This window comes from Anneissia japonica, unplaced genomic scaffold (genome assembly GCF_011630105.1).
Source record: "Anneissia japonica isolate Jap-2015-1 unplaced genomic scaffold, ASM1163010v1 scaffold997_len2565447_cov190, whole genome shotgun sequence".
NCBI lineage: Eukaryota > Metazoa > Echinodermata > Crinoidea > Comatulida > Comatulidae > Anneissia > Anneissia japonica.
The window spans coordinates 1,907,345-1,923,130 of NW_022696369.1; the positions used below are offsets into that span (position 1 = coordinate 1,907,345).

At 37.0% G+C, this 15,786-nt stretch overlaps 1 protein-coding gene across 1 annotated transcript in view; it reads right to left on the minus strand.

The window, feature by feature from the left end:
* The window catches only part of LOC117102054 (DBH-like monooxygenase protein 2), a gene marked incomplete at its 3' end in the record, with an annotated part of 22,946 nt that extends 7,588 nt beyond the window's left edge, over positions 1-15,358 (minus strand). The window contains 14 exon segments of the mRNA XM_033242269.1: positions 1,496-1,768; positions 4,935-5,084; positions 5,847-5,994; positions 6,663-6,793; positions 6,962-7,021; positions 7,966-8,090; positions 8,931-8,988; positions 9,729-9,895; positions 10,721-10,823; positions 11,311-11,481; positions 12,241-12,327; positions 12,674-12,850; positions 14,054-14,197; positions 14,972-15,358. Of these exon segments, the coding sequence (XP_033098160.1) occupies positions 1,496-1,768; positions 4,935-5,084; positions 5,847-5,994; positions 6,663-6,793; positions 6,962-7,021; positions 7,966-8,090; positions 8,931-8,988; positions 9,729-9,895; positions 10,721-10,823; positions 11,311-11,481; positions 12,241-12,327; positions 12,674-12,850; positions 14,054-14,197; positions 14,972-15,229 (2,052 nt within the window).
* Between the last annotated feature and the right edge of the window lie 428 nt (positions 15,359-15,786).

Here is a 15,786-nt window from a genome sequence, read left to right on the forward strand (position 1 = left end):
TATTGGTAAGACAGATAGATGCTTAATAACTAGACTTAAAGAACATTCTTCACGATCTGATAGTGTTATAAATGATCATATACAAAATTTGTGAGGCATTCCAATATGTTTTAGTTTACAAGGTATACTTGAAAATGATAATGTAGCCTGTAATGTAAGTAATAAATTAGGTTTAATATTTTCTAATACTAACATTATTGACAGTTCGCAAAATTGGTCTATACTATTGTTTAAGAAGCGTTTGCTATTATACGTAGGCTACAGCCATTGCTTAACAATGGGCTGAAAGCTTCAAAAGAACTTTCTTTGTTTTTGTAGGTAGCTTGGATCAGTAGGGTAAGAATGCTTTGATCTTTAGTTTATTCATAACTATGTCACCTACTAGGGGTAATGTTTTCATTGGTCAATCACTTTTGGTACTTGTGCATATAAGCTTTCAAATATGGATAATTTTTCATTCCTGATGATGACATAATTAATGTCGAAATATTGAATCCCGACACGATGGCGTGCATTTCGATACTTGGAGTATGTATTATACTATCTTATCTGAGATTAATCAGTGGACTTTTCGGTTTTTGTTTCACTGTATTGTTCAGAATTTGTTATTATCGGGGAACCGGTTTAAATACTTGTTGACATAATCGCAATATCGTTTTGAACTGCTTTACTGCAGGATTTAGTGTCACGCGATTATTTTTTTCACATGCCTCATAGTTGAGCAACCTCGATTCTTAGGACTCATAAAAATGATTGAAAGTTTTTCACTTGACACTTTCCGCTCTTGACTAGAGTATAATGCACAGCAACATGTTTAATAACGATTGAATATGCCTTTTGGTGATAAACTGATAATCTATATTTTCCACCTGTAATCATTTTATGGAAATCGGAAGCTATAAATGTTTTAAAATTTGGTTATCAAATTAATTAAAATTGACTGATAGTTTATATTTTGTTTAATTCATATCAATATTGAAATTATTTGTACAACGTAGTATCTTGTATGTTAATCAAAAAGCACTACAACTTTGTTCAGATAACAAATTAACTATTCAATGATTATCGATTAGTAGGCCTAAACTGGATTTAAGTTATCATTTTAGAAGTTATTATTTGTTAAATGTTTTGTTGAAAAAATAAGCGGGAAATTAAAAAAAAAGGGGGGGACGCTCAATGTTAGATCCTACAGAAAAACATGGAAATGTAATTATGTAATTTTTGTTAAATTTGTTGTATGCGAGTCATCTGCAACCTACATAGGCCTATCTGTGTTCTCTCGTTTTGTATTTTTGTGTAATACATATTATTTACTGTACCACAGGATCAGTAATTACACTGTCAAAGATTCTATAATTATAAGAATCTTTGACAATGATAGCATGAGGCCTAGGAGGGAGCGTGACAATGTGAGAAATATAACTACACAGTTGCGACATTGGAACATAATTTGAAAAACATAGTACTGTAAATGTTAACACTGATGCCGACTTACAGAAATATATGGCGTGCCATCCTTAACCCATCCAAGCACGATGTCGGCTCCTTTCATTCCACCGTTTGGTGAAAATCCAATCCCAATGTATCCAGTCGTGTTTGCACGGATTTCAAAAATAATCATATCATCCTCTACACTCCAAAATATTTGTACATTTTCTTGCAGATCTAGCATCGCATTATGCTGAAACCCAGCAATGAGAACCAAGTTCCCAAATAAATAATTTATAAGAAAAACAGTTAAAAATTCTTTCAGCCACATCTTCCACACCTAATTTGGAAAATCTCAAACTAATGAATGTCCTTCTGGCCTTCCTTATTTATACACCACCTCAATGGGCAGATATTATGACCATACCATTCCAGCGAATGTAGTGGCATGGTTTCATTTACAAGTAGTTTTTATTTTCGATCGGCATGGATTTAAGATAACATGATTGTGTAGTTGCATAGTTTTATTGTTTGTAAAGGTTTAACCACGGTATGAATTTACGCTAACATGTGTCTCGAAAGAATCGCATTTTCATATTTTTTCATTTAAATGTAATGGTCCAAAAGTGCCCTTCCGGGGTCCCTCAGTAGATTTTCCGGTCGTAATACTGTAGTATTGTATTGTTCTAGATTCACAAGGTCAGATAAAAGAAACGTGGTGCAATTGTCTTATTTCCCGTGCAGAGGCCTGTAAATGTATTTTGGCCAATAAGACCAATGGTGTGGTGTCAACTACCATCACATTTCATGAAAGATTGGCCAATCACGGAATTGTTAACATTATTAACCAAGTTGAATAAAAGGTGTTACACTGCTATAGAACAATATAAGAAATGACAACCAGATTTTTGTTTATGACAGACTAACTATAAAATTTAATAGCTCTAGCTTTAGTCCACACATTGGATATTGACGTTTATGAGTTAAACAAGCCCATACTTTTGAAAATATATATTTTGTATTTTATTAAATTTTTTAAATGTTAGATAGCCTTCGTTCATCAATTAAACATGTTATATTTCTAGTTAGGCTTCTTAGAAGTTAGCAAAGAGAGAACTTAGTTTTGCACTGATAACCTGCATTAATGCAAACATCCTATGTGAATTTTTTACCATCATAACATCACTTTCATCGTCATCATCTTCATAACTTAATCATCACCGTCGTCTCCATCATTATCGTCATCATCATCGTTATCATCAACATCATCATCTTTACTACCACTTTTTTCGACCATTTTTTCATAGAGAATGTTATGTCTAAAAATACCTGTACTAAATTTGACAAAAATTAAATGTTGTATTTTAGATGCTACTTTTTTGCATAGTCTGTATTAAATAAATATTATTGAATACATCGTCATGTTACGGAGTCCCTAAAGGGACATGGTTGAAGAAAATTTTAAACTATTTCGAGGGAACGAAATCATTTCGTTCCCTCGAAATATTATTCCTCGAAATATTATTTCGTTCCCTCGAAATATTATTTCGTTCCCTCGAAATATTATTTCGTTTACTCGAAATAATATTTCGTTTACACGAAATAATATTTCGTTCCCTCGAAATATTATTTCGTTTCCTCGAAATAATATTTCGTTCCCTCGAATTATTATTTCGTTCCCTCGAAATAATATTTCGTGTATGGTACGCCCACAATGCCTTCAGCTGTTCGTCAAGGGTGGCGCCAGGATTTGCCCGACGGGGGGCCGAGGTCGCCCGGCTGGGGGGGGGATGCCCCGGACGAGGGGTCAGATTTCCCCGACGAAAGCAAAGTGGGTGAGGTCCAGCTACGTTTAAAAGGTTTAGACAGTTTTAAATTTTGACAATTATACTTAAGGTTTTTAAAGGCTTATTTAATCGATATTAGAGTCTACTGATATGTAGAAAATACATACAATTATTGTTTTTCCCCTACAAATTGTGCTTTTTCTCCTCGACGGGGGTAGGGGGGTGTCAGCTCTCTCCGACGGGGCCCTATAGTATTAAATTGTCAAAATTTAAAAAATGTCGAAACATTGTAATCGAAGCCACACCCACTTTGCTTTCTTTGGGGAAATCTGACCCCTCGTCTGGAGCATCGACCCCCAGCCGAGGACCTCGCCCTCCCCCCTGTCGGGCAAATCCTGGCGCCACCCCTGACGAACAGCCGACCCCGAAGGCACTGTGGGCGTACCATATACGAAATATTATTTCGTTCCGTCGAAATAGTATTTCGAGGGAACGAAATATTATTTCGAGGGGGGCCGAGGTCGCCCGGCTGGGGGGGGGATGCCCCGGACTAGGGGTCAGATTTCCCCGACGAAAGCAAAGTGGGTGAGGTCCAGCTACGTTTAAAAGGTTTAGACAGTTTTAAATTTTGACAATTATACTTAAGGTTTTTAAAGGCTTATTTAATCGATATTAGAGTCTACTGATATGTAGAAAATACATACAATTATTGTTTTTCCCCTACAAATTGTGCTTTTTCTCCTCGACGGGGGTAGGGGGGTGTCAGCTCTCTCCGACGGGGCCCTATAGTATTAAATTGTCAAAATTTAAAAAATGTCGAAACATTTTAATCGAAGCCACACCCACTTTGCTTTCTTTGGGGAAATCTGACCCCTCGTCTGGAGCATCGACCCCCAGCCGAGGACCTCGCCCTCCCCCCTGTCGGGCAAATCCTGGCGCCACCCCTGACGAACAGCCGACGCCGAAGGCATTGTGGGCGTACCATATACGAAATATTATTTCGTTCCGTCGAAATAGTATTTCGAGGGAACGAAATATTATTTCGAGGGAACGAAATAATATTTCGAGGGAACGAAATAATATTTCGAGGGAACGAATTAATATTTCGAGGGAACGAAATCATTTCGTTCCCTCGAAATATTACTTCGTTCCCTCGAAATAGTTTAATATTTTCTTTAACCATGTCCTTTAGGGGCTCCGTATCATGTCTATTATGTAATATAATAATCTAATATATCAGTTCCGTATTAATTTTACTTGCATTCATTAGATTGTTTAAATAAAAGTATTATAGTATTTCGCTTTGTCACAAATAGGCCTACAGTAGGTAATTAAATCACAAATAATATGTATTGTATTGCTATATTTAAACCATAACGACTTCTCATGTAACATTATAGATAAAAACAAACAGATGATGTAATTTTATATAAAATTTTATATATCCCTGTTTTACAGAAAAGTATGTTTTTTCTGAAAATCCTTGTATTTTTACAGTGTATACAGTAGGTAATTAAGAAATGACACGTGATCGAAATCGTGGAAGGAGCTGGTTAGATGTTGAAGTCCGCAGCGACCCTACGACCATACCCGGTCATGGGACCAGTAAACAGATACGTAAGTAATTAAGAAATTTCAAATGATAATACTACTGTATTCCTATGTTTAAACCGTTAAACCATTATTTAAGTAGAAAATACCATATATCAGCATGGCTTACAAAAACCCCTGTGTGATGGCGATTGTACACAAGGTAACGATGTACCACGTTGCTTGTTGATTTGATGCTGAGTTGCATTTCGCTTTTTCAACTTGACTGTTTAGCTCTTCCACTAGGTTGCTTATCGGATCAACTTTTGTGACTGGAGGCTGTAAAAGTAATTATGCAAAACCCTATAATGGTTATTCTTATTCAAGTAGGATGGACTTCACAAGTCACTAATGAAAGTAACATTCGATAATAGGCTAAGCCTAACTATGGCTATGTACTGTGCAATCATACAAAAGATTATTCGGGATGTACGATTTCGCCGAAGAGACCAAATGAATGTCAGGAATGAACTTTTGTCAGTATGACTTTCAAAAGAGTACGGTATCCTTTCAAACTTGAATTTGGTTACATACCGGTAACCGTTTGGTATGATAGGGTGTTCGCTAATAATGTACGCTACTCCATATTCAGGGGCGGATCCAGAAATGTCCAAAAGGGGGGGGGAGGAAGCGGGGGTCGAAAGTTGGGCCGATTGAGACCTGTCTCTTTGGGCCGATTGAGACAACACTGGCGTAGGGGGTCTGGGGCATGCCCCCGCGAAGTTTTGTGTTCTAGACGCCCGAACATAACATTTGAGGCATTCTGGGCTATCATTTTTTTCTTTTTCTCTTTTTTTCTTCCTTTTTTTCCCTTTTTTTTACCTCCCAAAAGGGGGGGGGGGCCGGGGCCCCCCCTTAAATCCGCCCCTGATATTGTTACTCCATTCATTGAACAACGAAATATAAAGTGCTTCGGGCACATTTGAAATTCAGAGCAAAGGGCTCGAAACCCCGACCAAAAGGTTGAAAACCCGAATCGCAATCGGTGTGCCATCTGCTACAGAGGAGCAACCATTATGATTCAACGCAGCAGGTACTTACGGGACCACGGGAATCTTCAACCAATCCAGATATATTAGTGCATGTCAGCATATGATCAGCTTCTATATACCACCTTGCACTTGCTTTTTTCCGTTCATTTGTCCAGTTAAGTTCAGAAAGACCTTGTATATTGTGTATTGTATCTCCTCTAAAGAAATTAAAATACTAAAATAAAAGAAACTGTTGGAAAGTCCTACACATTGTATTAAATATGGAATTGCTCATTCATAAAGAAAATATGTTCTCCACTTTAAGACACAAACAGAGGTAGTGCCATTGGAGGCTTGAAGCCAGCATTTCCCCGCCCCTACCTCGTCAGTGCAAGTTGTCCACCCAGCCGCCATGAAGTTCATCAACACAATTCGTCGGAGCAACATTACATCCCATCTTATTGCAGATTAGAAATTGATTAAATAATCCTTGCAAACCTGTAAGAGTTTCCAGACGCACTCTCGTCAGAAAGATCGCCCCCCCCCCCATCCCCGACTCACCACACTAGCCCATCCGCCGTGCAATTTTTAGTAAATCACTAAACACAAATCGGTTTTTGCTAATGTCAAGATTTACAAATAGGAAAATTAGCCGAACATATTCAATACCGATGTTATCAATATTTAGATGATAATAGCAGAGTTTGTTTTAATATCAAAAGGAACCCTTTTAGAGAGTAGTTTATACTATTTTACGTCATATTAAACATAATAAAACGTTTAAATAGTTTAATAGTTTAAATAGTATTATGTTTAATTTTGATTAGTTGTATAGGCCTATTTATATCATCCATCAATGGTATCATGAACTTCATATGTTACTTACGGAGAAGGGTCGTATTGAAGGAATGAAGCTAATTGCAGTGCATCAGGTGCGCTTGCACATTCTAGAACATTAACTCTCGGATAGTAAAATAAGAAAGCTACGCACATCTCACTTGTAGTACCTACACCACTCTAAAATAAAAACAATAGCGTAACATTCAATTTAGATTGAAATAAACTGTCCAGTCAATTGCAGTATCAAAGTGACTACTCAACAAATAGTGGGCTTCGTAACTGTCCGTTTAATTTAGAGGTACACATTAAAGAATAGAGTTTTGACAGTAAAATGGTTTCACTTACAGTCGTAACTTTATCTCTGCTGGATGTATCATAAATGCATTCGATCATCAGCTCATCCCCCTGTAAGTACAAATGTACTCTAGATTAATAGTATATATTTCATATTTAAAAACTGCCTGAAGCCCTGCGGGCTTCAGGCAATTTCTGGAGGCAATACTGGCTCCTAAGTCTATTTCCTATAGTGTACGAAGTTACGTGTGTATTAGCTGCGCGTATTAGAATGATCTGTTAGTAGTACGCGCACTGACACTCTTTGCAGCTCTTTGCGATACGAAGATGGTAGACATTTGTTTAATAGATTAAAATGTATTGTAAATACACCTTCGTTTTCTTCGCGACATTATTATGCTGCAGACACTTACATATTTTTAACGGATTATTAGGAATATTATGGTACCTGTCTCTTATACACATCTAGATGTGTATAAGAGCCTCGAATTAGAGAAGTCTCGAATTGGAGGGTGCACTGTATATAAACAAGTGATAGGTGTGTTGCACGTATGTTCCACGTATTATAAGGAATAGTGTGTGTCTGAGACAAAAAAAAAAGGTGGGGGGACGTATTTCGGAAAATAAATATAATTTATTTTAACGAATATTTCTATGCAATGTTACTCAGTTACGCTGATGGAGTCCTTAGGAAGAGGACGAAATATTCGTTATAACAACTTTTTTCATGTTCCGAAATACTTCAACCCTTTCTTTATTGTTTGTAACAATAAAAATAGTAGGAATATTATAACATTAAAAATATCTGCGCATTATAGTTACATACCGCAATACATATTGGTGCTAATGTGTTTTAGATAACATAAAAAGCTCGGAATTGCCAAAAATAATGTGATTAATTCATTCATATTCATTCAATCATCCAAATATTTATTTATTAGAATAATGGTAAGGCGGGTATGGGAAATAATAGCTTACACGAACAGATGGTCTAATTGTACTCCCACATTGAACAAATATCTTTACTTGCACTATTAACACACAACAGTACTTACTGGTTTTACTACATATTCTTCTTTCAGCTGTCTCTGTTCCCGTAAATTGGAGTCGAAGAAATTGTCTCGTGCAATATCGCCGATATATTTACCATCTCGAAAATGGGCTAACCGAATGGCTGTGGCTGTGTATATCAATAGATCTTTAATAAGCATCAATATCAACAGACAACTTAGTGGAGATACTGTATATTGTTTTTCTATTAATAGCTCTCCTATGATTCTTATATGATTAGACCAAACGTTACCGCTATTGATATTGTTATCATTATAGCTCGGTTTCCACAGAATTGCTCATCCTATCGGCGACAGTCGCCGACAGTTGTCGGGAAGGCTAAACCTGGTTCAACTTTGCCGATTGCGTTACAGACGAATCGGGGTACCTTCCCGATTGCGTCAGAGCAGCTAGAAATGCACCCTGATTCGTCTGCAACGCCATCGGCAAAGCAGAACCAAGTTCAACCTTCCTGGCAACTATCGGCGACTGTCGCCTCCCCGATAGTGTGAGCGATTCCATGGGAACCAAGCTTATCACATATTTTCGGATATTTAGGCCCAATTATAAATTTTAATATTTTATATACAGTAGGCCTACCTTTCAATCCTTTTTTTATATTATTTTATTTGGATTTCCCTACACATTCTATTCTTTTCTCCTTAGCTTTGATTAATTGTTTGATTGATTAAAGCCCAAAATGTGTATTGTCTACCTCAAAAAATGTTTATGAACTATTTCATGTTTCCAGTGTTTGCTGATTCCATTAATCATTAGAAATGGTCTTCGAATATTGTGATGGTCGGCTCATTGTACTATGGTTTCTGAACACACACACACACACACGCACACACGTGTAAGTAGCAAGGCAATCACGCGTAGAAATACCTGATTGTCGAAATCGTGAACATTGAGTTCTTAAACAAGCAAGAGGATTTCAGTGAATATTATAATCATTTGACCTACTTACCAACCAGATGTGCGTGAAGGTATACACTGAAGATTTTCATATCACTGTCCGCAAACATCTGTTCGTGTTAGAGAGCGAATGTCAATATTTCAATAGATTTATGCCTTATAAAATGGAAAAATTTTCCGATGTACAAGCAACGTTTAACCACTGGTCCCAGTATGCTATTATAATCTATAGACGGGCACTCACTGCGATCAACGGTCGTAGGCCGACGAGATTTTATGGATAATGCAACGCTACGACGAGCGCCCAAAATGGATCGTTTTTAATGACGATCCGTTCAGACTCCCACCAACACACAGTAGGCGGCGTCCCGTCGTCTAGCGCTCACAGGGAGCGGAGTTATATTCGTCGGCCAACGGTGGTACGATCGCCGTACGACACAGTGAGTGCCCGGCTTTAATCTCATGGCTTGCGGATCTGTTATTAGTTGAGAATATTTTGGTATTTGTAGGAATTGAAGCAGGACCCTAAAATTGAGATGCAAGCACTAAGTAACACAAACGGTAAATGTTGGCATATTTTTAATGGCAATTTTTCAATTAGACAATACACCTTCGTTTTCTTCGCGACATTATTATGCTGCAGACACTTACATATTTTTAACGGATTATTAGGAATATTATGGTACAGTATAATGAAATATCAAATAGGCTTATCACATTGAGAAGGTTGCAAGATCGTACAAATGTAATACTTAACTATACTGTAAGAAAAAGTTAAATGTACAGACCTGAGTATCTAATATCGTTACCCAGTAATATATAATTTTACATTACATGAAATTAATCCTACCTTTTTTGTGCACGCGTTGTTGCAATAACCATAAGTTTTGAAGACAGTCATTCCGGGAGGTATGATCCATTCTAAAAATGCAGGAATACCAACTTCCAGATTATCGGCATCAAATTGACGAAGTTTCGATGTATAATATAACCGTACGCCGGTGACATCGCGAATACCTTCGAAGAAAATCAGAAAAACAATTTTTGTATTGATTATGTTATATCATACTTTTATTACTATCCGTACCTAAAGTATTTGTTGTCATTGACAACTTAATTTTAAAACTGTCTATATATTGCTTATGTTGTTTTAGTTTTTATATTGAGAAATTTGATATTCCGTTCAACTCAGGTCCAATAACGGCATCTGTTTCTTTGATGAGCCTATTTATAATTGTTTATGTACCGGTATATTAAATGAAATTACAAAAAGAAATAGGTAAATATAGGATTTAATAGTAGGCTTTACTTGTCTGTATAAATTATCAATTATCAATCAAAATATAACCAACAGCATATGACATATATTAAATTATGTAATATAATAATTATGTAATAAATAAAAAAATATTCTAGGTGTATTGGTGTACATGTGAAATGAAATTACAAAAATAAATAGGTAAATATAGGATTCCAGAAAAGAAAAACTGTATATGCTCATTAAAATAACACCAGAGCTTTTATGACAACAATATTTTCTAGTGACTGGGGAGGAAAGTGAATGATAATAGGAGAGAAAATATATTTTATCGGGATGTATCGACACCAAGACACAAGTATCAAGAATGTAATGATTGAACCCATAATAGCTGAGAAAAAGTAAGAGATACCGTAATAGTTTTTACTAGATTAAATTAGCGTAACTGGAAGATCGTTTCAAATAATAGACTTGAGTACGAAAGGTGAGATTGTTTAACTACATCATAGAGAAAATAGAACAGAAGGAGTAACATCGAGCGAAGATCAAAGGTACAGACCTGCTCGCCGCAATCAATGACTTACCCTCTTTAAGTTGCGGATTATCGTAATGAACCCGGAGTCGCATGTAACGTGGTGAGCCTGGCCCACCAATGCTAAAGCCTACGTGGTCTGGGAATACCAATGGCTGGGAAAAAAATCCAGACCAATGTTTTTGTACATTTCGATGAATTTTACGCATTATTTAGAAATTGCAATCAATCAATATTATTTTCAATAGGCCTGTTATTGTTAATAATCAAAATTCTAATATCATACAATATATAATTATACTATATCATACTAATATAACATGTCTTAGTATGATATAGTATAATTATATATATACAATATATAATTATACTATATCATACTAAGACATGTTATATTATCAAATTAACATGTTCGGGTATGGTGATGATGGTGGAGATGACGATATGACGCCGGATAAAGTAATGAATAAATCCTAAATGAAGATAATGATGATGATGATGATGATGACGATGATGATGATGATGATGATGATGATGATGATGATGACGATGATGATGATGATGATGATGATGATGATGATGATGATGATGATGATCATAATGATAAAAGTGGAGTGTAACAACATGTTACTTTATACTTACCCCTCCTCCAATTCCCCACCCGTATATTATTTTCGTACAAATGTCATATCCAAACAAATCCCTACAGCTTTGGCTCATATCGGTTTTTACTGCATCAGGAAGGTCCGGACATACCATTAATGAGAATGTGTAAACAAGACCTTCATTCTCCTTTTGAAGGATTGGATCAATCTGCAAACAACAAAATCAGTTGGTAAAATCAGCGATTTGTTAGAATTCGTTATTGAAAAACGGTAACGTTCCTCGATAAGGTGCGCGTCAAAAACATAAAATATCAAGGTTTCTTAACTGAATCGATTTTTTTAAGTGGCTTAATTATTATTTGTATTGCTAGATTTTCTTATTCGCATGTATATCTGGTCATAGGCACAGAATCGATCATACAGCATATTGATTTTTTTCCCTCTACTACGTTCTTCACAGCGCAGCTGATCCAATAATAGTAATCAGTGGTTTAATAGACCAGTGTCAAACTTGACAACTGGCCAATCAGAACAGGGCCAGAAATACGCGTCTGTCCCACAAACACACACGTGTTGTCACAAACAACTTCGCCCGTACGTGTATTCTGTCATGGCATGGAACCATAGCAACATATCCAAAGGGTGGGCTGCTTAGTGAAACGGTCCATTCCAAGGCATTCCATTCCTTCGATACCTAAAATGTTTTGCCAGGAGGTTACCAAAAAGATGAGCCATTTGAAAACCAATAGCATAGCCCCTATTCACTTGCTTCTACCACGGAACTAAACAATCAACCCACAATGGTTACCAAAAGAATGAGCTATTTTACCAAAAGGATGAGCCATTTGAAAACCAACAGCATAGCCCCTATTCACTTACTTCTACCACAGATCCAAACACTCAATCCACAATGGTGAACTAATTTGTGATTATAGCCGGCAGAATAAACATGTTACATGTAACTTACACGAATAACGTGCTGTCGGTCTTGGAACACCGGGAGCGCAACGTGTGAGCACCAGTAGGTTGTGGGCTTGTTGCTCGGTACAAGAACCTTATAAATTAAATACAGTATAATAGGTAAAATTTCATTAAAATATTGATTGAAAAAAAAAACAAACAGACCAATTAAAAATATAACATTGGTAAACAACATTTTCAAAAACAACGATGATGATGATGATGATGATGGTGATGATGATGATGACGACGACAATGATGTCAATTTTGTATAGTCTTAAATAAAAGTAAAATTTAAAAAAAACATAGTTGATCTAAATCATAAGTCTAGGTTTGTCATTTAGGGTGCTGTACCCCATACATTATATTACTACTTATGAACATATGCACGTAATTGTTTTTTTCCCTGTATTTTGGTTTATAAATTTGTCACGGCTTACCTCGTCAGCTAAAATATCTAGAGTTTGAACATTATCTGGAACTGATTTCAGGTCTGAAGACATTATACCAACGAATATTATAGATCTAACACCACTCTGATCAGGTTCATTGATGGTTGCTGTCGTGCTTTCTGGATCTTCTGGATCATACGCCCACATGACTTTCACTGTATCGGTCTAATTAAACGTGTACGTTAATTAGGTAGGCCTATCAAGTTTCCATGTTCTTAATGTTGTTAAGTTAAGCCGAAGCGTCACGACGGTGTCGGCCGACGCGATTCCATGGAGCTTGGAGAACGCAACTCGATGAAGCGCAAGCTACGGGTGTTTTTAATGACGATCCGCTCAGTCTACCCAAAATCAGCAGACGGGCGTCACGTCGCCAGGCGATTACAGAGAGCGGAAATAGATTCGTCGACCGAACGACCGTCGTACGATGCAGTGTGCGCCCGGCTTGTAAGTATTTATCCCATGACCGTTTCGTTTTCGTTCGTGCGGGTATTATCCCTGCTTATTGATCCTAAGCTGCCAGCATGCAACCACAACAGGTGCTCATTTAACTACTGGGTGGAAACAAGCAATACGGTACTGTATATACAAAGTGCCTCGCTCTGGGGCAACTTTTGCTATAGGCCTATGCAAGGACATTATTATCATTTATAAATTTGTAATATAAAAGTATATCTTGAACGTATAAACAATTTTACTAGCATTAGTACAAGCAAATACTATAGTCATGCGGGTTTTTACTACGGTATTCATAACATCAGGTTAATACGGATTATTATAAAGCCATATGAAATGATGTGTTGCCAAAGCACTGTAGCAAGTAAGTCAAGGCCGATCTTGAAGACATAAACACTTTCACCCAGGCCTACATAACTTATGCTGATGAAAGGTGCATTCACACCGAATCAGATTTTTCCGTTCCGAAAGCCTACCGAAGTTTATCAGAAAATCGGATCAGTATGTAAGAATAGGAACGCTTGCGTTCTGCGCATTGGAAATGCGGTCCGAATTTCGGTTCGGATGCAGTGTCATAAGGTAGATTCACATCGAATCCGAATTCATTTCGTATGGCTAACGAAACGAAAAAAGAAAATTTATCAAAGATTGAAAATTACAATATTCCAAGCATCTATTCTAATCTATCTATTCTGATCTATCTATTCTAATTATAGTCCTCTTATGAGTCTGGGAGGTGTATCAGCATTGCCGCAGTTTTCTGTTCCTTTGTAATAAATAGTTTTATTAGTTTTGATGGCAGGATAAAATTAAAAAGAAATCTAGGCCTTTATTTAGGCCTATTTAATTTCATTTTGAGTATACATCCTATGTTCTCATTAACAATTGGGGAAAAATAATAAATCATCAACTGACCGTGATATCCCAATCGTCAGGGTCACACGTTAATAACTTTCGACGATATCCGAGAACTGTTAAACCATCAGTCTCACTTCCGTACAGCAACTCGTAGTCAGCATGGGTATCTTTCACAGGTTGGTTCCTAACGCCATGTCGGTCCTATATACCAGTAGGAAGGAAAATTATAACAAAACACATGTTAAAGTATTGTATTGAAGCAGCAAGACGTATAGCTAAAGGCAATCATACACACGGTCTTATGCCAGTGGTGTAACGCTGGGGCCGGGGGGCCTGTGGCTTTCTGAGAGTAGGGGCCCTTTTTGGTCCCACCGATAGCCATTTACATTGTGGACTTTTAGATTTGCTCGTTTTTAATCATGTTTGTTATTGTGTTCTAACTGTTTTTAACGACAAAGTAAATGATGTCATATCAATGGTGGATACAGGAATAGAGGGGCCAGGGAGTCACTTTCACTGATGGAGGGTCTATTGCCTAAGCCTCACCATAGTTGGGGCTGAGGTAAGAAAAAATATGATTATAGCACCTCTAAATGGCCGGAAATGACACTCACAAACTTCAAATTTGAATATAATTTCCTTTTTATTTCCTATCTTTTTATTTTGACAAATTTAGGGGGAACCCTTGATCGGACAGTTGTGATTCCACGGCAAACAAGACGCGACGATCAGAGCGCGCGCAACGGATCGTTTTTAATGACAATCCGCCCAGGTGTTAGCTGTCATCGACAATCAACAGAAGGTGTCGCGTTATCGAGCGCTTACGGGCAGTGAAGATGGATTTGTCGGCCGACGGTCGTACGAACGTCGTACGACGCAGCTCGCGTGTTCAGCTGAAATAAAAAAAAATGTAATGTAAAAAGTATAATTACAGATGAATAATGTCTAATAATGTTAACATAATTGTAGACTTACAGAAATATATGGCTTGCCATCCTTAACCCATCCAACCATGACATCCGCTCCGTTCATTTCGCCATCGGGTGAAAGTCCGATTTTAATGTATCCAGTCGTGTTCGCTCGTACCTCAAATGTAATTGTATCACCGTCTACACTCCATAACAGTTGTACATTTTCTTGCAAATCTAGCATCGCATTATGTTGAAAACCAGCAATTAAAACCAAGGCACTATAATTTATAACAAAAACAGGTAACAAACTTTTCAACAACATCGTTCACAAAGCCTTTGACGCTATTAACTGAACTGCTGGCCCGTCCACCTCACATCGAGTCCTAGAATGATGAATCTACCCTCAAAATATCACCATTCTTGTCGTCGACGACTGCTAGAAATGTTATGATTTAAAATGTAGTTTTTTAACCAGATTTTTTTTTGGAATAACAATGAATTGTTCAATAGTGTCCCATGAGACTTTCCTGAATAGAGAGTCTAAGTACATTATGACGTTTATGTCCTTTATATTAACGTAGAGCGCAAACGTAAGTGGGTGGTCAGTCCAACGCTTCTCAAATGCGGGGAGACTCAACACGCTTATTGAAATGCATAAAATAGACATCATTATTTGCAAATGAGCTCACGTAGGCCCAAACTACTTGATAGGTAAGCATATTATTATCCAAGATATTTTGAAGGATGATGATTATAATAATATCACATTAAAGGATGCCGCTTCTCATTTTTTCCTACAATAGCGATGTGGTTTAAGTTAGAAGGATGACCCTTGGTGCTAAAATCTGCCAAACTCATAACATTAAATCCAACTTGCAC